An 18,615-nucleotide genomic window follows, 5' to 3' on the forward strand; every position below is an offset into this window, starting at 1 on the left:
GACAGTTCTTTTATTTTAGTACTTGAAAAATTCACTACTTCCCTCTGCCATTATGGTCTCTGTTGAGAAACCCACTGTCATTCTAATTTTTTTTCTCTAGGTAAGGTATCATTGCCTTCAAGAATTTTTGTCAGCCAGGCTCAGTGGCACATGCCTTTAAAGCCAGCCTCAGCAATTGAATGAGGTCTTAAGCAACTTGGCGAGCACCTGTCTCAAAATATAAAGGACTGGGGATGCAGCTCAGTTGTTAAGTGCCCCCAGATTCAGTCCCGGTACAATCATGATGTTTCTTAGTGTGGATTCCTTTGGTATATCTTATTCGGAGTTTGCTTTTTGAATTTGTAGTTAAACTTTTTGCCAAATTTGGGAGGTTTCAGTCATTACTTGAATACTTACAGCAGTGCCCCTCCCCTCCTCTCTTTCCTCCCGAACTCTGATGATAATGAATGTTAGATCTTTTGTTACATCGGTCTGTGACATGCTCTTTTGCTTTTTGGGGTTTCTTTTTTTCCAAGTTTGTTTTCCCCGTTTTTCAGATTGAGTTATTTCTGGTTTTCTGTCTTCTAGTTCACTGATTCTTTCCTCTGTTCCCCCATTCACCTGTGAATCTAATCCACCAAGTTTTCTATTTCAATTATTCACATTTTTTTGCAACTAAAATTTCCATATGACTCCTTGTATCTCTTTTTAATTTACTGCAAGTTTCTATTTTGCTTGCTGAGCTATCTAATTTCATTTGTATCAAGCATGTATATAATTGCTTTTTGAGGCATTTTTATCATAGCCACTTTAAAATCTTTGTCAGATAATTTTAACATCTCTGCCATCCTGGTTTTAACATCTTCTGAATCTTTTTCCTACAGCTTGATATGTTCCTGATTCTTGGTATAAGTAGTTTTTAGTTTTTAGTTTTTATTTTCTTTTAATTGAGACCTAGAGATTCTAAATCTTTATTAGATCTTTTTAAATGACTTTCTCTGAAACTGCTTTGGCAAGGGGAGTAGGTATGTGCTGCCTTGTCACTGCGGGTTTCCTACTTCTCTGTTGACACCTGACACCTGAGAAGGGAGCCTCCTCATCAATATTACTCTGTCCTGACACTGCACTTTGGTGACCTCATTACAGCAGGACAATGAGCAAGGTTCGTGCTCACATTGACCAGGGAAAAAGGGTTCTTATCAGAGGGATGGGCTAACTGCCAAGTAAAAGCTATGAAATTTATATATCAGAATTAAAGACAAAAGGCAAGAATATCTTAGGAGAAGAGGCATGACTGGTTGAGTCTTCCAGAAGGGTCTGGCTCTAACAAAGGAAGAAGCCCCTGTTTACTTTATTTATATCGGTACAGAACTGTAGAAGCCTCTTGAAGAAAAGCAAGATAGCGGTGGGGGTAAGCAGGCCATTTGACTCTAGTGGATCACTCCTATCTCCAGTGCTTGTACTCGAACCTGAGTGGTGAACTAATGCAGGATACCACATGACTCAGGCGTTCTCAAACAGTGGATACCTGAATGTGAGTTCCTGAGACCAGGCATTCCTGGTTAATGGCTCGAACTTCCCCGGCTCTCATACCAGTCGTGGATGGCTTTCCGCACAAGGTCACAAGTGTTCTGTCGTCCTTCTCTGATACCATCCAGTGCCCTGGCACTGGAGGGGTGACAGGTTAAGGATGGAAGTCTTTGTTTCCCACATGGTCTTCATGGGCAGCTGGGTGTGGGCAGCTGGGTGGTGTGGAGACAAGGTTCCCTACTTGCTAACCAGTAGGGATAAAAGTCCTGGATCCCTACTTGGCCTTCTCCGACACTACCCTGGTAGGTCTACTATGGTTTCTCATTATAGCTTTGATGAAAGTATGAGCTCCTCACTCAGCTTTTGTTAGCAGAGGTAGGGTGGACCATAGTTTTTTCTGTGGTTGTGAATGATTATTGACTGAAAGTTTTCTGTCTTGTTACGCTGGCCTTCCTGTGCTTTAACTAGAGAGAGCAGTCATTTGTTGAGGCTTTTGTCTGCATCTCTTGGTTTGTGAGGGTTGCAAGCTTTTTCATCTCCAAATCTGAGGTACAGGAAGCCAAAAGAAACCCCAAAGAATTGGCTACCATGTTGTTCTTCATGTCTCTAGGCTCCTTGCTGGCCTGCCTTTTCTCTCCTCCTTTTAGAGTTGTCTTATGGTTGTTTCATGTATAGTGTCCAGCATTCTTGTTTGTACTTTGTGGAAGGAATAGGGGAAAGGCATGTTTGTTTTCTCCTCCTAGAAGAACACTTTTTTCCTGTTTTTACAAAAACTGAGGGCAATTTGGGCAACAGACACAACACATTTTCCATTACATAATATATAACATTAGAGATTGAACTCTTGTAACCAAAAGATTTTTTTTTTTTTTTGTATTGGGTTGAACCCACAGGCACTTTACTACTGTACTATATTACCAATTCTTTCATCATTTTATTTTTTATTTTGAGACAGGGTCTTGCTAAGTCTAGCCTCAAACTCAAGATTTTTCTGTTTCAGCCTCCTGGGTTGCTGGAATTATAGGTGTGCACTATCATATCTGACTCCATAGATTATTTTTTATTGACCATTTTCTTAAATCTTTCTTTTAGAAAAACTGATATAAGAAATGTGAATAGTGGTCATAATTTGGAATGGGAATTAGAGGAGGAGAAGGAAGTTAAAACTGTTTGGACTTATTTTATCATGTGTCACAATGCTTTTTAAAATTTGAAGTAAAACCATTAACTTGAGAATTTAGCTGGATGGCAAGCTCCCTGTGAGGAAGCTTTTTATATTCCTCATTTTATATCAGATGAAGGCTCAGAGGGTTTATCCTTACCACTTACGGCGCATGGCTTGGTTTCAGAGATCAGAAATCCATTCACTGCTCTTGTATTTCTGGTGTTGGACACCTGAGTTATAATAATTTCTGTGACTCAATTCATATTCTAAAACAAAGCCATCTGGCTCACTTCGTGTTGGGTTTTCACCCCTGTACCCCTGTCAACTCAGCTTATAGCAGGGCCACGGGGAGTGGCAAGCTGGGCAGATCACTCAGGTGTGTCTACTGAACTGATAGTTGGTAGAACTTAAATTTTATTTATATTTTATTTTTGGACTGAACTATTAGGGAAGTGCTAATAATTCTTGGTCAGTGGTAGTGACTAAAATACATTAAATATAAGGTGAAAAGTCATTTTTTATTTTATTTTACTTATTTATTCATTTATTGTGGCACTGAGGATTGAACCCAGGGACACTTTACCACTGCACCACACCCCCAGCCCTTTTAATTTTTTTACTTTGAGAAAGGGTCTCACTAAGTTGGTTAGTGTTAAGTTGCGGGGGCTGGCCTTGAACTTATAATCCTCCTGTCCAGGCTCTAGAATTTCTGGAATTATAAGTGCACCACCACACCTGATTTATTTTATCTTTTAAACTTTGAGTCCAGGGCAGTGGTGCACGCTTGTAATCCCAGCAGTTCTGGAGGCTGAGGCAGAAGGATCAAGAGTTCAAAGCCAGTCTTGGCAATGGCAAGGTACTAAGCAAAACTCAGTGAGACCCTGTCTCTAAATAAAATACAAAATGGGGCTGGAAATGTGACTCAGTGGTTGAGTGCCCCTGAGTTCAATCCCTGGTACCCCCCCCCCCCAATTTGAATAGTTTCTGAACATTTTGAAGTAAGTCAAAGTAATGTTAATTTTTTATTTTTAAAGAGAAAAATACCATTCTTCTAAATTCTTTTACGATGTTGTAATATTTTCTCTGAGAGCCTACACAATAATCTTATTTATTTTTCAGGTTACAGAATACCTATATGCTAATAAAATGGCTTTCCGATACCCTGAACCTGAAGACAAGACCAAGTATATTAAAGAAAGAATATGGCGAAGTGAATATGATTCCTTGCTGCCAGATATGTATGAGTGGCCAGAATCTGCGTCAAGACCTCCTCAGATAACAGAATAGAAGCACTCACACCAATAAATATTTCCCATGCTTCAGGGGCCCCTTTTTTTGAGACAGAAAGAGATGTTATCAGATTTATGGTGTTTCTGGTTTTGTTTTTTTTTTCTTTCTTCCCCGACTACTTTACTTGACTTATCCCATGTATCTCCATGTCTGTTGGGGGTGAATGTATTAACTGTATTAAGGCCCACCAATACCCTGCAATCAACCATAATGCTTAACGTCCTAATTTGTAGCCATACCACACCCAAGAGATGTTTAAAATGTGTTTGTGGATGTCTTGTACTTTTGGTCCTGCTTGCCAAGGTATTTGTTATTTACTGTTATAGGTAGCAATCTAACATCATCCAGTTCTTTAATTCTACAAAAATAGAAAGTTATATCTGTGGATATGAATACCAAATTTTGAGAAGCAGCCCAATATTAAACAAATTTCAATGAAAAATTGTCAGTATCTAAAACTTTATCTGCTTCATTTTACCTTCATGCTCTGAAATTCTTTTATACTAGACAGACCAAAAGAAATATGAAAAAAAAAGTCCCTTTTTCTTATTTTCTGGAACTAATCAAGGCTTAATTATAACTTTAGGAGAGAATTATGGAAACTACTCCTGCCTTTAGACAAAGCAGTCTTTTGCAACAGTGTATTAAAATCACTTTTATTTAATAAAGTAATGTCTTAAATTTAATTGTTTCAGTTATACTACCTTATTGCCCAACTAGAAATGTAGGTTTCCTTACTATGAAAACACATTGTTTCATTTTTTTAATTTCTATTGGAGCAGATATAAGATGCCTAAAGCATACATTACAACTAACCTCATGTAACTTTTTAAAATAAATCAGTTGTGGTTCACATCTGAATGAGTTGTATTTAACTGGAGAAACTATACCCTCTTCCAACTGAGGCTCTTTATTACTTGAAATAGTTTTGGGATTCTCCTATAATGCATTCCTTTGAACATTGTTAGTAGTGTCAACTCTTTCTCTATTAAAGGTGAATTTAATACTTTTTAGAGCTAAGTAGGGATGAATAAGGTATGTGTTCAGACCAGGAGATGCCAATTTCAATCCCAGTAAAATGGATAATAATTGGCTAACGCGACCAGTTTCTTGCATATTAAAGATTTTAAATGAAGATCCAGAAGTATATTGAGGTTTGGCTATAGTATCTGCCTGCCTTGTGTGCTGCAAGAAACAAAACTTCGAAATGCTCATTCTAGAATAGTCACCTTGTCTCATACAATTAGAAAAAAGAGGGGGACCTAGGGGTGTAGCTCAGCAGTAGACTGCTTCTGGCTTCAGTCCACAGTGCTAAACAATAAAATAAGAGAAGCTTCTGCTCCGCCTCCCTCCAATCCTGCCCCCTGCCGCAGATCATTAGGGTCAGATCCCTGGTGACTGTAGTTTGAGCAGGTTCTTGGGTGGTTCTGACACACACATGTACTTGCCCTCACAATCACTGCCTTAAGGCAGACTATAGAATCATCTGGAGAGCTGACCAATGCTGATGCTGATGCTGATGCTGATGCTGATGCAGTGCTCTGGTTGGGGCCTGAGAGTCTGTCTATTTCTGATGAGCTTCCAGCTGTGTTGCTGATACAGCGAACATGCTCAGAGGTGTTGCTCCAGAGTACTACATGTGGTGTGCTGTTTCAGTCTAGTGCTTATATACTATGTGCTTCTATTTATATGAAAGAGATCAACTGAGACTCTTAGAGTAACTTTCATCTAGTTTTGTTAGTTTTTAGAGTTTTTATAAGAAAAATTAATGTAGAACTTTTTAAACATTTTTTTCCTGAGAATACATAAAAAACTAGAATACTGTTTGATTCTAAATTCTAGATTTATAGTATACTTAAGAGAAACCTAGCCTCCAGATTTCATTTGTAAAAGATTAACTAGCAAATGGACATATGTGAGGTTTTTAAATTTGATATTCATTCTCTAAGGACAGACCTTACCTTATACTTTTCCTATAAATTATCAGCCTGTAGAGAAATAGTATTTCCACTTTTTGCAAAAGAGTGATGAATGAATTAAGACTGAAATACAATGATAAAAACATGAAGCATTAGTCATTGTTCCCAGATAACAGAAGGCCCAAAGGGGTGGGGCCAAGGACAGGGATGGCATCCAAGTTCTCCCGTAGCTCTTTTTTTCCCCCAGTAGTGGAGATTAAATACAGGGCCTTGCACATATTAGGCAAACTCTCTACCACTGAGCAACATTCCCAGCCCTTTTCTTTTATTTTCAGACAGGGTCTTACTCAGTTGCCCAAGCTGGCCTTGAACTTGTGATTCTCCTGCCTCTGCCTCCCAAGGCAGCTGAAATTGTAGGCATGTGCCACTATGTCAAACACCTGTAAGATTTTTTTCCTCCAGCCCATTCAGTCTCCCAAGGCTAACTTTTTAACAAATATCTTCAAATGTTCTATTGAATTCACCAAAATGAAATCAGCTTTATTGGGTATATATAATACTTGAGAACATTAATTAATACAAGTCTCAAAACTCTCCACTGGGATTCCATTTAAAGGAAGTCCTAAAGAATGAAATAGCCCCAATACCATATTTCCAAGACAAGGCCACGTGGGTACAGCTGCAGGCATGTTGTTCATTATAGAATGCGGCAGATTTGTGGTATTTGATTCTGTTGATTTGTGATTTGCAGTTTGTGCATGTAAATGTGAAGTTGCAGATGAATTAAAGTAAGATTTAATATTTTAAATATTCAGGATAGTTTTAGCTATAGAAAACTTCCTCATCTGAAATCAAGAGGTTTTTTTTTGTTTTTGTTTTTGTTTTTGCTTTTTAATGTAAGCATAAAAGAAAAAACCCAATCCTATATTTTCAAATTCAGTAAATTCAGGCAGGTTAAAGTAGGACATGACTCTTAAAAGTTACTTAAAAGTAGTGCTAGATTTTGAAACACTAATTATTTTTCTTTCTTAAATAAGGAAAATTGTGCCCCTCAAAAAGAAAAGTAAATATGGAAATGCATTCATAGTTCAATTACATAAAATACACACAAATGACTTGAATATATTGTATCTTTGGGTAAACAGCATTTTCACATGATGACTGTTAAAAGTCTTGTTTTGTTTTTTCCCAAGTAAAATTTTATAACTTTGCTACTTGGGAATTTATTCCTACGTTCAGTGTACTTACTGTAAGTTTTAAGACTAAGGAAGAAAACCAGGCATGGTGGCACACACCTGTACTACCAACAACTTGGGAAGCTGAGGCAGGATGATGAGTTTGAGGCCAGCCTCAACAACGTGGTGAGACCCTCTGTGATTTAGCAAGACCCTGGCTCAAAAAGAGCTGGGGATGTAGCTCAGTTAAAGTGCCTCTGGGTTCAATCCCCAGTATCAAATGAGTAAGGAAAATCTGTGGTTATATATTCCTCAGTTTTCAGAATTTCCTTTTATGTTCTAGAAAAATTATTTTCCCTTTCCTATCGTGAAGTATATGTTCTAGCAAATCATTGATTCCTACATAGTTGTTGAATTATCACCAACAGATTTGACATCCACAATTGTCAAGTAATAACAAACTAGATTGTATGAGTAGTGCCTACATTGTTCAGGAGTTCAAGTGTTCCAAGCATCTTGCATATTTAATCCACAATAAACCTGTCCCTGTTTTATAGACAAGGACAGAGGCACAGAGAAGTTAAATGACTTGCAAAATATTTCAAGGTGAGTGGCAGAGCTGGGACTCTTAGCTCATACCCATCTCAGGGAAAAAAGGCCTATAGAGGTGATTTTATCTCAATTTTCAAGAATTGTTTCAGTTTAGCCAGGTGTGATGGTTCACTCCTATGATCCCAGCAGCGCAGGAGGATTGGGAGATCAAGACCAGTCTCAGCAACTTGGAGAGGCCCTCAGCAACTTAGTGAGACCCTGTCTTAAAATAAAAAATAAGAAGGGCTGGGGATGTGTCTTAGAGGTTAAATGCCTCTGGGTTCAATCTCTTGATACCAAAAAGGGGGAAGAAAAAAAAAGTTTCAGGTAAAAATTATTAAGTCCTCTAGTGCATTTTACCACTTCACTTGATTTTTCTTTGTTCCCATTTATAATTCAAATACAATGTAAACTTCTTATCTGTTAATCTTTAAGTATTGGATGTATAAGGATTTGGTTTTGAATGTGATAAATATCCCTAAAGATTTTAGTAGTTCACTAACACCTTTTGATTTAGTAATATTCATAGAACTACCAGCTGCTATAACTTCTGTGCAAATCAATTTGAAATGCACTTAACATATTGTACTATTCAGTTTGTTAATCTACACATCAATGTGCATTTGTATTGTAAGATGTATTCTAAATGATATCTGTTGTGCTATATGCATATATAATTTCCGTTAAAAAGGTGAGAACAGTTAGAAAGTACTAATAGTAAATATGTGTGTGGAATAAAGAACTTCTAACGACCTATTTTAGCTAAATATTTGACAAAATTTCTACCCAATATTTTATTGTCTTCAATAAACTTTAAAATTAACTAAAATTCAAACCATATTAAAATAACATTGCAAGCATTAATCATTGACTTCAAGGAAGTCACACTTCGAAACTCATTGCTTAGCCTTTCTTAATTTTGTGTTTAAGATAAAATGCTGTAACAACCAGTCTTGTGGTAATTGTTTAAGGGAATAGTACTTTAAGGGAATGCCTCATGTAGGCACATTATACCAGATTTTCTTACAGATGGTTCCAAGAATCAGTCTAAAAACTTCATAGTTATGTGGATTATTTTTCTGTTTTTGTGATATATTACTTGTAATGAGATATATGCTCTTATATTTTCTTAGTAAAATTTTCCTATGCATAAAAAATGTTTGATGATCTTGTTTTTTAAAGGCTGCTATGTAAAGGACTTTTTTAAAAACTTGGCATTATCCCCTTAGAACAAATTCACATACTCCATAATACTTGACTCCCTGGGAGTTTATTATTAGACTTAAATGAAGACATGAAATATTACTTGTGCTTCTTATCTTTTCTCTATATTTCTTTATGTTCAACTTCCTACTCTATTTGTTTCCTGGCATTTCCCTGTCAGGTGAATCTTTGAAACCTTTACTGTCAAATTTCCTGCAACCTTAAGCTCAGCAGATGCCTTGTTTCCAATTTCTGAGAAAAATAGAGTCATCAGAAGAGAACCCAGGCTCTCCTACCCGCCAGCAGCCCAAGTGCTTTGAGAGAGTGAAAGGCTGCAACCCCAGACAGCACCTGCTAGCTGTGCTGGTGGTAAAGCCAGCTTGGACCTTAGCTGGGCCTTGGTGTCCTGTTGAAAGTGAACCATCTCACAACACCAACATCAGACGGGCCATTCTGACCAGATAAAAAGGGCCACTCTGTAATCATGTCTGTACATAGATAAAATATGAACGTTATCCAAACCACAAAAGTGAACAACCTCCCCCAAATCCTGACTAGTATGACTAGTATGATTGACTACTGATTTTTCCAATTATGGTTCTAGCCTCACTCTAGTTTGTACTCCCTATCATTTATTGAGTTTATCAATCATAGAATTGTCTCTGCTCACCCACTAGCCCATTCCAAAGTACACACCAACTTCCACAGTCCCTCTGCAAAATCACTGAACCAAACAAAACCAAATCTTACAAAAGTTATTTTCTTAATACCCACTTACAAAGATGCCCTACATTTTCCCCATGGCCTGTATCCTCCTCTACTGCAATAAGTAATAAATACCCATCATGGTGATAAACTCAGCCTTCAGCTCTCCCATCTCCAATGCTTGAGGGGTGAACTCAATGTCCTAACCCTCTAATCCTGCCTTGGTGTTTCCTGTGACCAGCCTCCATCCTTAAGATACCTTGGGATTATAGCATCAGTTAACTCATTAGTGTACAAAAAGATGCATCACTTTGAAGATGCCAAGGATTTTAAGAGCTATTTGCCCAGAAGTGGGGAAGAAGTTCAAATACATATTTCACAATATCATACCCACTTTATTTTTGTATCCCTAGCACCTACAAAAATGCTCAGCTCATTATCTGTTGAAAGAACACATTCTTCATCCAGAAATTTATGAACCTGAATTCATGAAACTCCTGAAATAATACATGATACTGTGATTGTGCCTTTTGTAGGGAGAGGCTCAATGATCTTTTCAAACTTTCTAAGGGCTCTTTAATTGCCCAAGATAGGTTATGAACAACTAAACGACATCATTTTTAACCAGTCCATCACAATTCTCCATTAGAAGGATTGGCACGGTGAATGAAATACAGGTCCCAACTTTAATCAGTGCTGAAATAGGTAGACAGACCAATAAAAGTCTTTCATTGCCTGCCAAAGTACTAACACTCAGAAACATCAGTAAGAGCGCTGGCTCTGTTCATGAGCACTAAGCAATGTGAATCTTAAATACCATATGCTCTAGGTCTAAACTGAATGAAAGGCAACTTTCAACACAAATAAATGTCTTTCTCAAGCTGGTCTAAAAATTATACGTAAAGACCAGATGTGGTAGCACATTCCTGTAGTCCCAAAGACTCAGAGGACTGAGGCAGGAATATCATAAGTTCCAGGCTTCAGCAACTTAGTGAGACCCTGTCTTAAAAAAATAAAAAGGGCTGGAGTTGTAGTTCAGTGATACAATGCCCCTGGCTTCAATCCTCAGCAACACACACACAGTTAAAATAACACTCCGAGCACTGCAAAGTACGCATCCATGAGTACACCTCTCTGATCTCTGACTCTTAGGAGTGTAACTTACTACCAGCCCCAAGTACAATGCTCTGAAATCCATCATCACATTCACATGGAAGCCATGTCTGCTGTGACCCAGCCAACAACTAGGGCAGCAGGCATAGTGTCACAGGCCCATTCCTGGAATCCAGGGGATTCTTCTACAGGGTCATATTAGCTCAAGGCCTCCCTCTGGCCTTGTGACTCAGAACCATACTTCAATCTAAGGTGCATTTTTACCCAACATGTCTTCCTTCCCTCTCTCCTTCACTCTGAATCCAACCCCATCACCTTCTGAGGCTCTCACAGCTTCCTGGTTCCCTCCTGACTCTCACAGTCATTTCCTCTAACAAATTATTTGCATGTTTAATCTTACCTTGTTGTCTGCTTCTGGGGAGACCCAGACTAGCACAGCAGGTTATTCAGGATGTAAGCCTGCAAAGTAGAAACGCTGAAATTATTAGAGCTGTTGGTGAGGTAATTAGACTGTCTGGATTCCCTGATACTGTTTTTTTGTTTTGTTTTTCTGGATGTACTGTCCCTGTGATGGGCTGACAGATCTGACTCCACGAGAATGTTATAGGCCAGACTCTAAGGGAAATGACTAAACAGACTCCATTTTGCTCTGAGACTCCATGTTATATAGGAAATAAGCTTCTCCCATGGGAACACCCCACCTCTGTGCCCATCATCAGTTACTTAGTGTGACATGTTTAACAATACAAAATGACAATTCCTATGTAAAGAAAAATTGCTCTCTTTTGATTCCTATTTCTCCTAAACAACGTACCATGTGAACAGTGATTGTGTGGATGTTAGTAACCATTCTTTAGTTTGTACCTAGGTAAGGGTCATTTTGACCCACTTCTCCCTCTGTTGATGATCTCATGATGTTAGTTTGTAATTTCAAATCATAGCAACAGACACTTATGATTGATGTGATTTTTGGTATAAGAATCCTTACAACCCTATGGTCAGGGCTCTTCTCCCAAAAGTCTTTTTTTTTTTTTTTTTTGGTGATGCTGGGGATTGAACCCAGGGCCTGGTGCTTGCGAGGTGAGCACTCTACCAACTGAGCTATCTCTGCAAACCCCAATAGCCATTTTTGGGGGCATTGTGTGAGACAGTCAGCCGGCCGGCTTAATAAAGACTCAAATTTGGACTTCTCAGTGGTGATCGGTCTGTTCTTAAGTTGCACCCCATAACATACCAACTCCAGGTCATGTTGTGAATTAATCTAAGCTAATTTGGACACATATCCCCACAAATAGGTACTTTCTGCTCACTGACAGTGCCAAAGAGATTTGAGGTAGGTAAGAATTAGCTACTCCCTACAACCTTATTACTAGGTTTTAATGAAAACAAGGCTCAAACAAAATTCTGCCATATATGCAAAACATTCAGTAAGCAAATAGACACAAAACCATTCATACTATGCTACTATTGTCTTACTCTGTTAACCAAGTAGACACAAAACCATTTGTACTATGCTACTGTCTTAGTATGTTACCCAAGACTGAGTGGTTTAAACACAGGAATTTATTTTCTCACATTCTGGAAGCTAGTACTGTGAGATCAAGGTGCCAGCAAACTTCTACTGAGGGTTCTCCTGGTTTGTAAAATAGTCTCCCCTTATTTTTGGAAGATATATTTCAAGACCCCCAGTAGATGCCTGAAACTGCAGAATAGTACCATCTATCTACATATGTATATATTTTCCCCCAGTATGCCCTTCAGTACTGTCCCATGGTACCAGAGCTATTTTGTCTTTTCATGGTTTATGCTCTGATGCCTCCTTCACATCACTCTCTTGTGCTCTGGGGCCATCACTGAGCAAAATAAGGGTTACTTGAATACAAGCACTGAGAGTTCATCTGATAACTGAGTGACTAACAGGCAGGCAGCAAATTCAGCACAGATACATTGAACAAAGAGATGATTCACATCTCAGGTGGAATGGAGTGAGACAGTGTGAGATTTTATTGTGCTACTCAGAATTGCTTGCAGTTTAAAACTTATGAGTTGCTTATTTCTGGAATTTCTATTTCATATTTCCAGATCACAGTTGGCTATGAGTAAGTAAAACTACAGAAAGTGAGGCCTTGGATAAGAGGTCTGCTGTGTGCTCACTGTGTGCTCATGTGACCTTCTCTTGATGTATGTATGGAGAGGAGAATGGGACAGGTACACAAAAGCAAGCATACTCTGGTCTCTCTTCCTCTCCACATGAGGATATTAATCCAGGATCGGAGCCCTGTGCTTGTAACCTGACTTAATAATCTTAATTACTTCTGTAAAGGCCATATCTCCAATTAAAGGGGGGACTGGAATGTAGTTCAGTGATACAGTGCCCCTAGGTTCAATCTCCACTACCAAAAAAAAATGGTACAGCCCCTATGGAGAGAATTTTAATAACGCCTCGTAGAATTGACTGTGAGTGTGAGTGTGTGAGTGAGTGTGTGTGTGTGTGTGTGTGTGTGTGTGTGTGTGTTTACCCCTTCAGCCATCATTCCTACTTGTTGGGAAATGATGCCAAAGATATACTTGCAGAAACATAATTTATGCACAAGGCCATTTGTCACCCCACTGTGACAGTAAAATGAAACTGGAAACAACTCAAAGGACTGATTGACTAAATTATGATATACAACCACACAGAAAGTACTAGATAGCTATAAAAAGTAATGAGGAAGACCTTTGTATTCTCATACTGGATTGTGCCAACCAAAGCTGTGTGCTGTTTGGAACTTCCTTCCAAAAAGAATTGCTGCAACGAATATATCTTTATTGTCTTTTGTTTGTTTGTTTTCTTTTACTGTGGGTTTTAATTACCATCTGGAGTTGCTCACTTTAGGTTGAAGAACTTCCTTTAGTATTTCTTGTAAAGTTGGTCTGATAGCAATAGATTTCCTCAGTTTTTACTTGGCTGGGAGAGTATTTTGCCTTCATTTTTGAAAGGTAGCTTTACTTGATATAGGCCACTCATTGACAGGTGTTTTCCTTTGGGCACTTGGAATGTGTCATCTCCCTGCCTCCTGGTTCCCACTGATGAGCGTCAATATGTTGGTCTTTGGGTTCTCCTCTAGGTGGTGAGTGGTTTTCCACTTGCTGCTCTTCAGGTTTTCTCCTTGTCTTTGATGTTCAGTATTTTTACTATGGTATATCTATGTGTCTCTTTGTATTTATTCTGTTTGGAATTTGTTGAGCTTCTGAAGAATGTAGAAATTATTGCTTTTCAATGAATATGGGAAGCCTTTTAGCCATTATTTCTTTTTAGTATGTTTTCCTATGTTCCTTTCTCCCTCTACTTCTGATCCTCCTAATATACTACTGTCAGTACTCTCTCTTTTTTGTGTTTGTCCTCTTGGTGCAGGGATTGAACCCAGGGACACTGAACCACTAAGCCACATCCCGTCATTTTTTTTCATATTTTTATTTAGAAGGTCTGACCAAGTTGCTTAGGGCCTCTCTAAGTTGCTGAGGCTGTCCTTGAACTTGAGATTCACCTGCCTAAGTCTCCTGAGCTAGTGGAATTATAGGGGTGTGCCAGTGTGCCAGGTTCTTTGTCTCTTCCTATTCTACCCAGTTCAAGTCCCACCTCTTCCTGGCTAGTGATCTCCCTTTTCTTTTTCTTTCTTTCTTTCTTCCATTTTTTTTTTTTTTTTTTTTTTTTTTTTTTTGTAGGGGGTGATGAGGGTTTAATCCAGGACCTCTCACATACTAAGCAAGTATTCTACCACTGAGTTACATCCCAGTCCATTCCCATAGCCTCTCTCTCTTTTTTCCTTCCCTCCTTCCCTCCCTCCCTCTTCTTTCTTTCTTTCTTTCTTTCTTTCTTTCTTTTTCTTTCTTTCTCTTTCTTTCTTTCTTTCTTTCTTTCTTTCTTTCTTTCTTTCTTTCTTTCTTTCTTTCTTTCTTTCTTTCTTTCTTTCTCCTTTCCTTTCCTTTCCTTTCTTTTCTCTCCCTCCCTCCCTCCCTCGCTCCTTCTTTTCTTCTTTCTTCTATTCTGGTGATTTAACCCTAGCTCCATCCCCAGCCTTTTATATTTTACACTTTGAGACAGGATCTCACTAACTTGCTGTAGCAGGCCTCTAACTTGCCATCCTCCTGCCTCAGCCTCCCTAGTCTCTGGGTTTGCCACATGCTTCCTTTCCTATAATCTTAACCACTCCTTTGCTTTTTCATTTGTTCCTCATATTGTTAGTTGGTTGCCATGACATTTTAAAAATTCCCTCAGCACCAGAAATTACACAAACCACAGATTTGAAACTCCATTAATACATGAATAAATAAGTCTTTGAAAAGTCCAAAAAGTAGACTGATCAATGGTGTTTTGTATTGGTAAAGGGAATTGAACCTAGGAGCTCTCAACCACTGAGCCACATGAGCCACATCCCCAGCCTTTTTTTTTTTTTTTTTTTTTTTTTTTTTACTTAGAGACAAGGTCTCACTGAGTTGCTGAGGGCCTCGCTAAATTGCTGACTTTGAACTGGCGATCGTCACTGGGAATACCGGTGTGCTTCACCGCACTCGGTTTGATCAATAGTTTTTGAATTAAGTGGGGATGGAGAAATGGGGGTTCTCTCTTTTTTTTTTTTTTTTTTTTTTTTTTTTTTTTTTTTTTGCGGTGCTGGCTTGCGAGGCAAGCACTCTACCAACTGAACTATATCCCCAGCCCGAAATGGGGGTTCTTGATCTCTCTCTTCTGGTAGTTTAAAAGCCCTACAACTTTTTAAAACCTCATGCCTATCACTTGTCTTTTCTTGGGGTTTGTAATCACTACGTGACCATTCTATACATTGCAGACCTGGCGTGTTACCTGAGAGAAATGTCTGCAAGATTTGGGGCAAAGACACACAACTAGCTTCAGACTCTAAGCAAATGCTAAGCTTAGATTAACGTTGGAATAACTACATGGTCATTCGGATACTGAACTGGTTCAAAGGCCCCTGAGTTTTCTTAAGGCTTTCCAAGCTTAAGCTTTCAGGTCTAGTGGCTAAAAGATTCATCCCCACCAAAGACAAAATTACACACATTTTTGCTTGGGCAAAACATCAGGAAGCACTTTCTTGTATGAAAAGAAGACACGGGAAACAAAAGAAAGCAAAAAACCAGAATAAACATTTTCATTTTTGGTTGCAGTCGCTCTGGCCATCATGCGTCACGGCCACCATTTTATAGCGACCCTTGAAAGAAGGCGGGCACCTGCTGGCATTTTCCCGGCGACCCCCCCACCCCTCACCCCCCCCCCCCCCCCCCCCCCCCCCCCCGGGCGCTGGGAAGTTCTAGGAGCCTGGCCCCAGGTGGGCGCCACCGAGTGCAGACCTCCAGCGCGCCCTAGAGCGGCAGCGTGGGACCCTTTCGGCGGCGCACTTCCGCCCGCACGCGTCGCTGCCCCGCGGATTGCTGGGCCTCGGAACGGGCCTGCGCCTCCCTCGGCTCCTGCGCGGGCCTCGGGGAGAGGGTGAGTGGGGTAGGGTGCGCCGGAGCAGGGCGGGCGCGCTTCCTCGGGACTCGCGGGCTCGGCTCGGCTCGGCCGGGCCCAGCCTGATGCCGGGGAGCCGGGCCCCGGGAGCGAGGACGCGCCTCGTCGCTATCCCCGCCAGAGCCTCGGCTGCCTGGCGCTGCTGCCGCCGCCCGGCCCGCCTTTTGCGAAACTGACGCGGTCTTGTAGGGGAGCCTGAGTTCGCTGGTGGCCGGAGGCCCGGCCTCTGGCTGGGCTCTGCTTGGCCACTCACTCTCCCTCCGAGCCACGGTTCTTTCAGCTTTAAGGTGGAGGACGGCAGTGTCTGCCCTACCTACACCACTGGGTGATTGCAGGGGTGACACTGACCGCCTGGAAACGGAGGAGGGCAGCCAGTAGACTCACTTGGGAAGCCTTCCCAGTGTGAGGCCCCATCGTCTCCCGAGATTGTGATCTGCAGCCGGGACCGGGAACCGCGGCCCGGAGTGTCAATGACAACTGTGATCACGCCAGAATGTACATTTAGTCGAAGGTGGATCACAGTCGTGAGAAGGCCAACATCTGTTTTTTTTTTTTTTTTTTTTTTTTTTTTTTTTGGCCTAAGAAGACAGGGACCAAATCTGGTTTGGCCGCTTTTTAATTCCTGGTACCTGGAGTGGCGCATGTCACAAAACATGCATCATTGATTACATGAATTTCTAATTACTTTCTGACCTAGTGGGAGGGTTTTTTGATTATTGGTTTGTTTTTTAAACTTTTTATTTTGGAAATTTTCAAACACATATGACAATAGAATACTATGTTGAATTCCCAACTCATGATCAATCTTGTTTCATCTGTTACCCCCACTGTGTTACTTAAAGCAAATCTGAAATGTATCATTCCATTGGTTAAATACTTGTCTGTTTTTATAAAACACGATAACTATTTCTGAACATAAAATCATTATCAGTCATATTAGCATTTCATATTATCATCTATCCAGTCAGTGTTTACATTTCCCCAGTTATCTCTTCCCTGCCTCTCCCCTTACCAATCTGTCCAAATCAGGATCCAACAAGCTACACACTTTACGTTTGGTTGGTGGTCTCTAAATCTCATTATTTTTTTCCTTGTATTTCACTTGTTGAAAAAACCAAGTAATTTGTCCCCCAGTGAAGTTTCTTAACAGCCTGCACCTTCCTTTTCCAATCCTGTGAGTTCCTTTAATAAACTGGTATTTAGACCTACAGGCTTTTTCAGGTTTTGGTTCTATTTTTTTTGGCAAGAAAACCTTATGGAGGCTGCTGACTATACTTCATATTGCATCATCAGGAGTTAGATAAGATCTTGTCTCTTTGTAGACCTTTTGTGTACAAATTGCACTACAGAATAACTAGTTAATAGACCAGGGAATTATAGAAGGATACCAGCTAATGACTGCTGAGGAAATAAGAGAGTAACACCTTTTGGCAACTCCTAATGAAATAATAGATCCTAACAGTGATCACTAGTATAAGTTGACATCAGAAAGACAATTTGGTACATATTTGGTTTATTTCTGGACTTCCCTTTCCTTTCACCTGTATTTTTATGACAGTATTCTGCTTACTGTATCTGATTAATGTAATAAATGTAATTATATGAAAAGGCAAGTCACTACTCACTACTTTTTGCAATTTTCTTGCCCATTCTCAGAGATTTATTCTTTTTCATGTGATCTTTGGATCGTTTTTGTCCCAAGACACTTCTCACTGGAAATCTGATACAATTCACACTAAATACATCCATATTAATTTTGAAAAGATGAATATTTACATAATATCAAGTCTTCCTAGCCAGTCATATAGTGTGTATCTCCATTTATTTGAATCATTTAGGTCCTGTTCCTGCTAACTTTATTTCTGGTGATTTTATAAGGTTTGGTTTTTTGTTTACACCCTTATGACCAGGATTTCCCCCTCCCCCATTTCTGTTTTTATCTGGTTATTTCTAGGACCAAGAAAAGCTATTAATACTTTTGATCATATTCTCTTATTATAGTAATTTTTCTTAAAATTCTTTTCTTCTCCAACCACCAACATGGAGTAATGTGCAAAATCTATAATTGGCTATGTAAAAGTTTCTGTTGATACTTATTTATTCTATTTGACACACATCTCCCATCATAGAAACATATCAGAGATGGCAGTTGTGCCCAGAAATAGTGAAAGGAATAGTGCCAGGAGTTGGTAGAAATCTAAATATTCAACAGGTTATCAGTCACTTAAAAGAGCAGAGACCCATAACCAGTCACTTAGGGAAGTGAGACATTTGCTCAGCATTACAATGAAATTTCAGCATTACTGTAGAGTAATATAGAACATTATTGTTCATAATAGTTCAGAGGAAGGGCTGATCATCATGGGCACCAGAGGCACTGCTTGTGAGCATAATTAAATACAATCTCTTACCCAGAACCTCAACTGGATTATTATT

The 18,615-nt window shown here is 39.5% G+C and overlaps 1 protein-coding gene across 5 annotated transcripts in view; it reads left to right on the forward strand.

The window, feature by feature from the left end:
• Me2 (malic enzyme 2) overlaps positions 1 to 8,799 on the forward strand; it is a 67,151-nt gene extending 58,352 nt beyond the window's left edge. For all 5 annotated transcript variants that reach the window (XM_047526356.1, XM_047526353.1, XM_047526352.1 and 2 more), the window contains one exon: positions 3,794 to 8,799. In XM_047526356.1, the coding sequence (XP_047382312.1) occupies positions 3,794 to 3,961 (168 nt within the window). In that variant the 3' untranslated portion in view covers positions 3,962 to 8,799. The remainder of the gene's footprint in view (positions 1 to 3,793) is intronic.
• The last annotated feature ends 9,816 nt before the right edge of the window (positions 8,800 to 18,615 follow it).

This window comes from Sciurus carolinensis, chromosome 15 (assembly GCF_902686445.1).
Source record: "Sciurus carolinensis chromosome 15, mSciCar1.2, whole genome shotgun sequence".
Taxonomy (NCBI): Eukaryota; Metazoa; Chordata; class Mammalia; order Rodentia; family Sciuridae; genus Sciurus; species Sciurus carolinensis.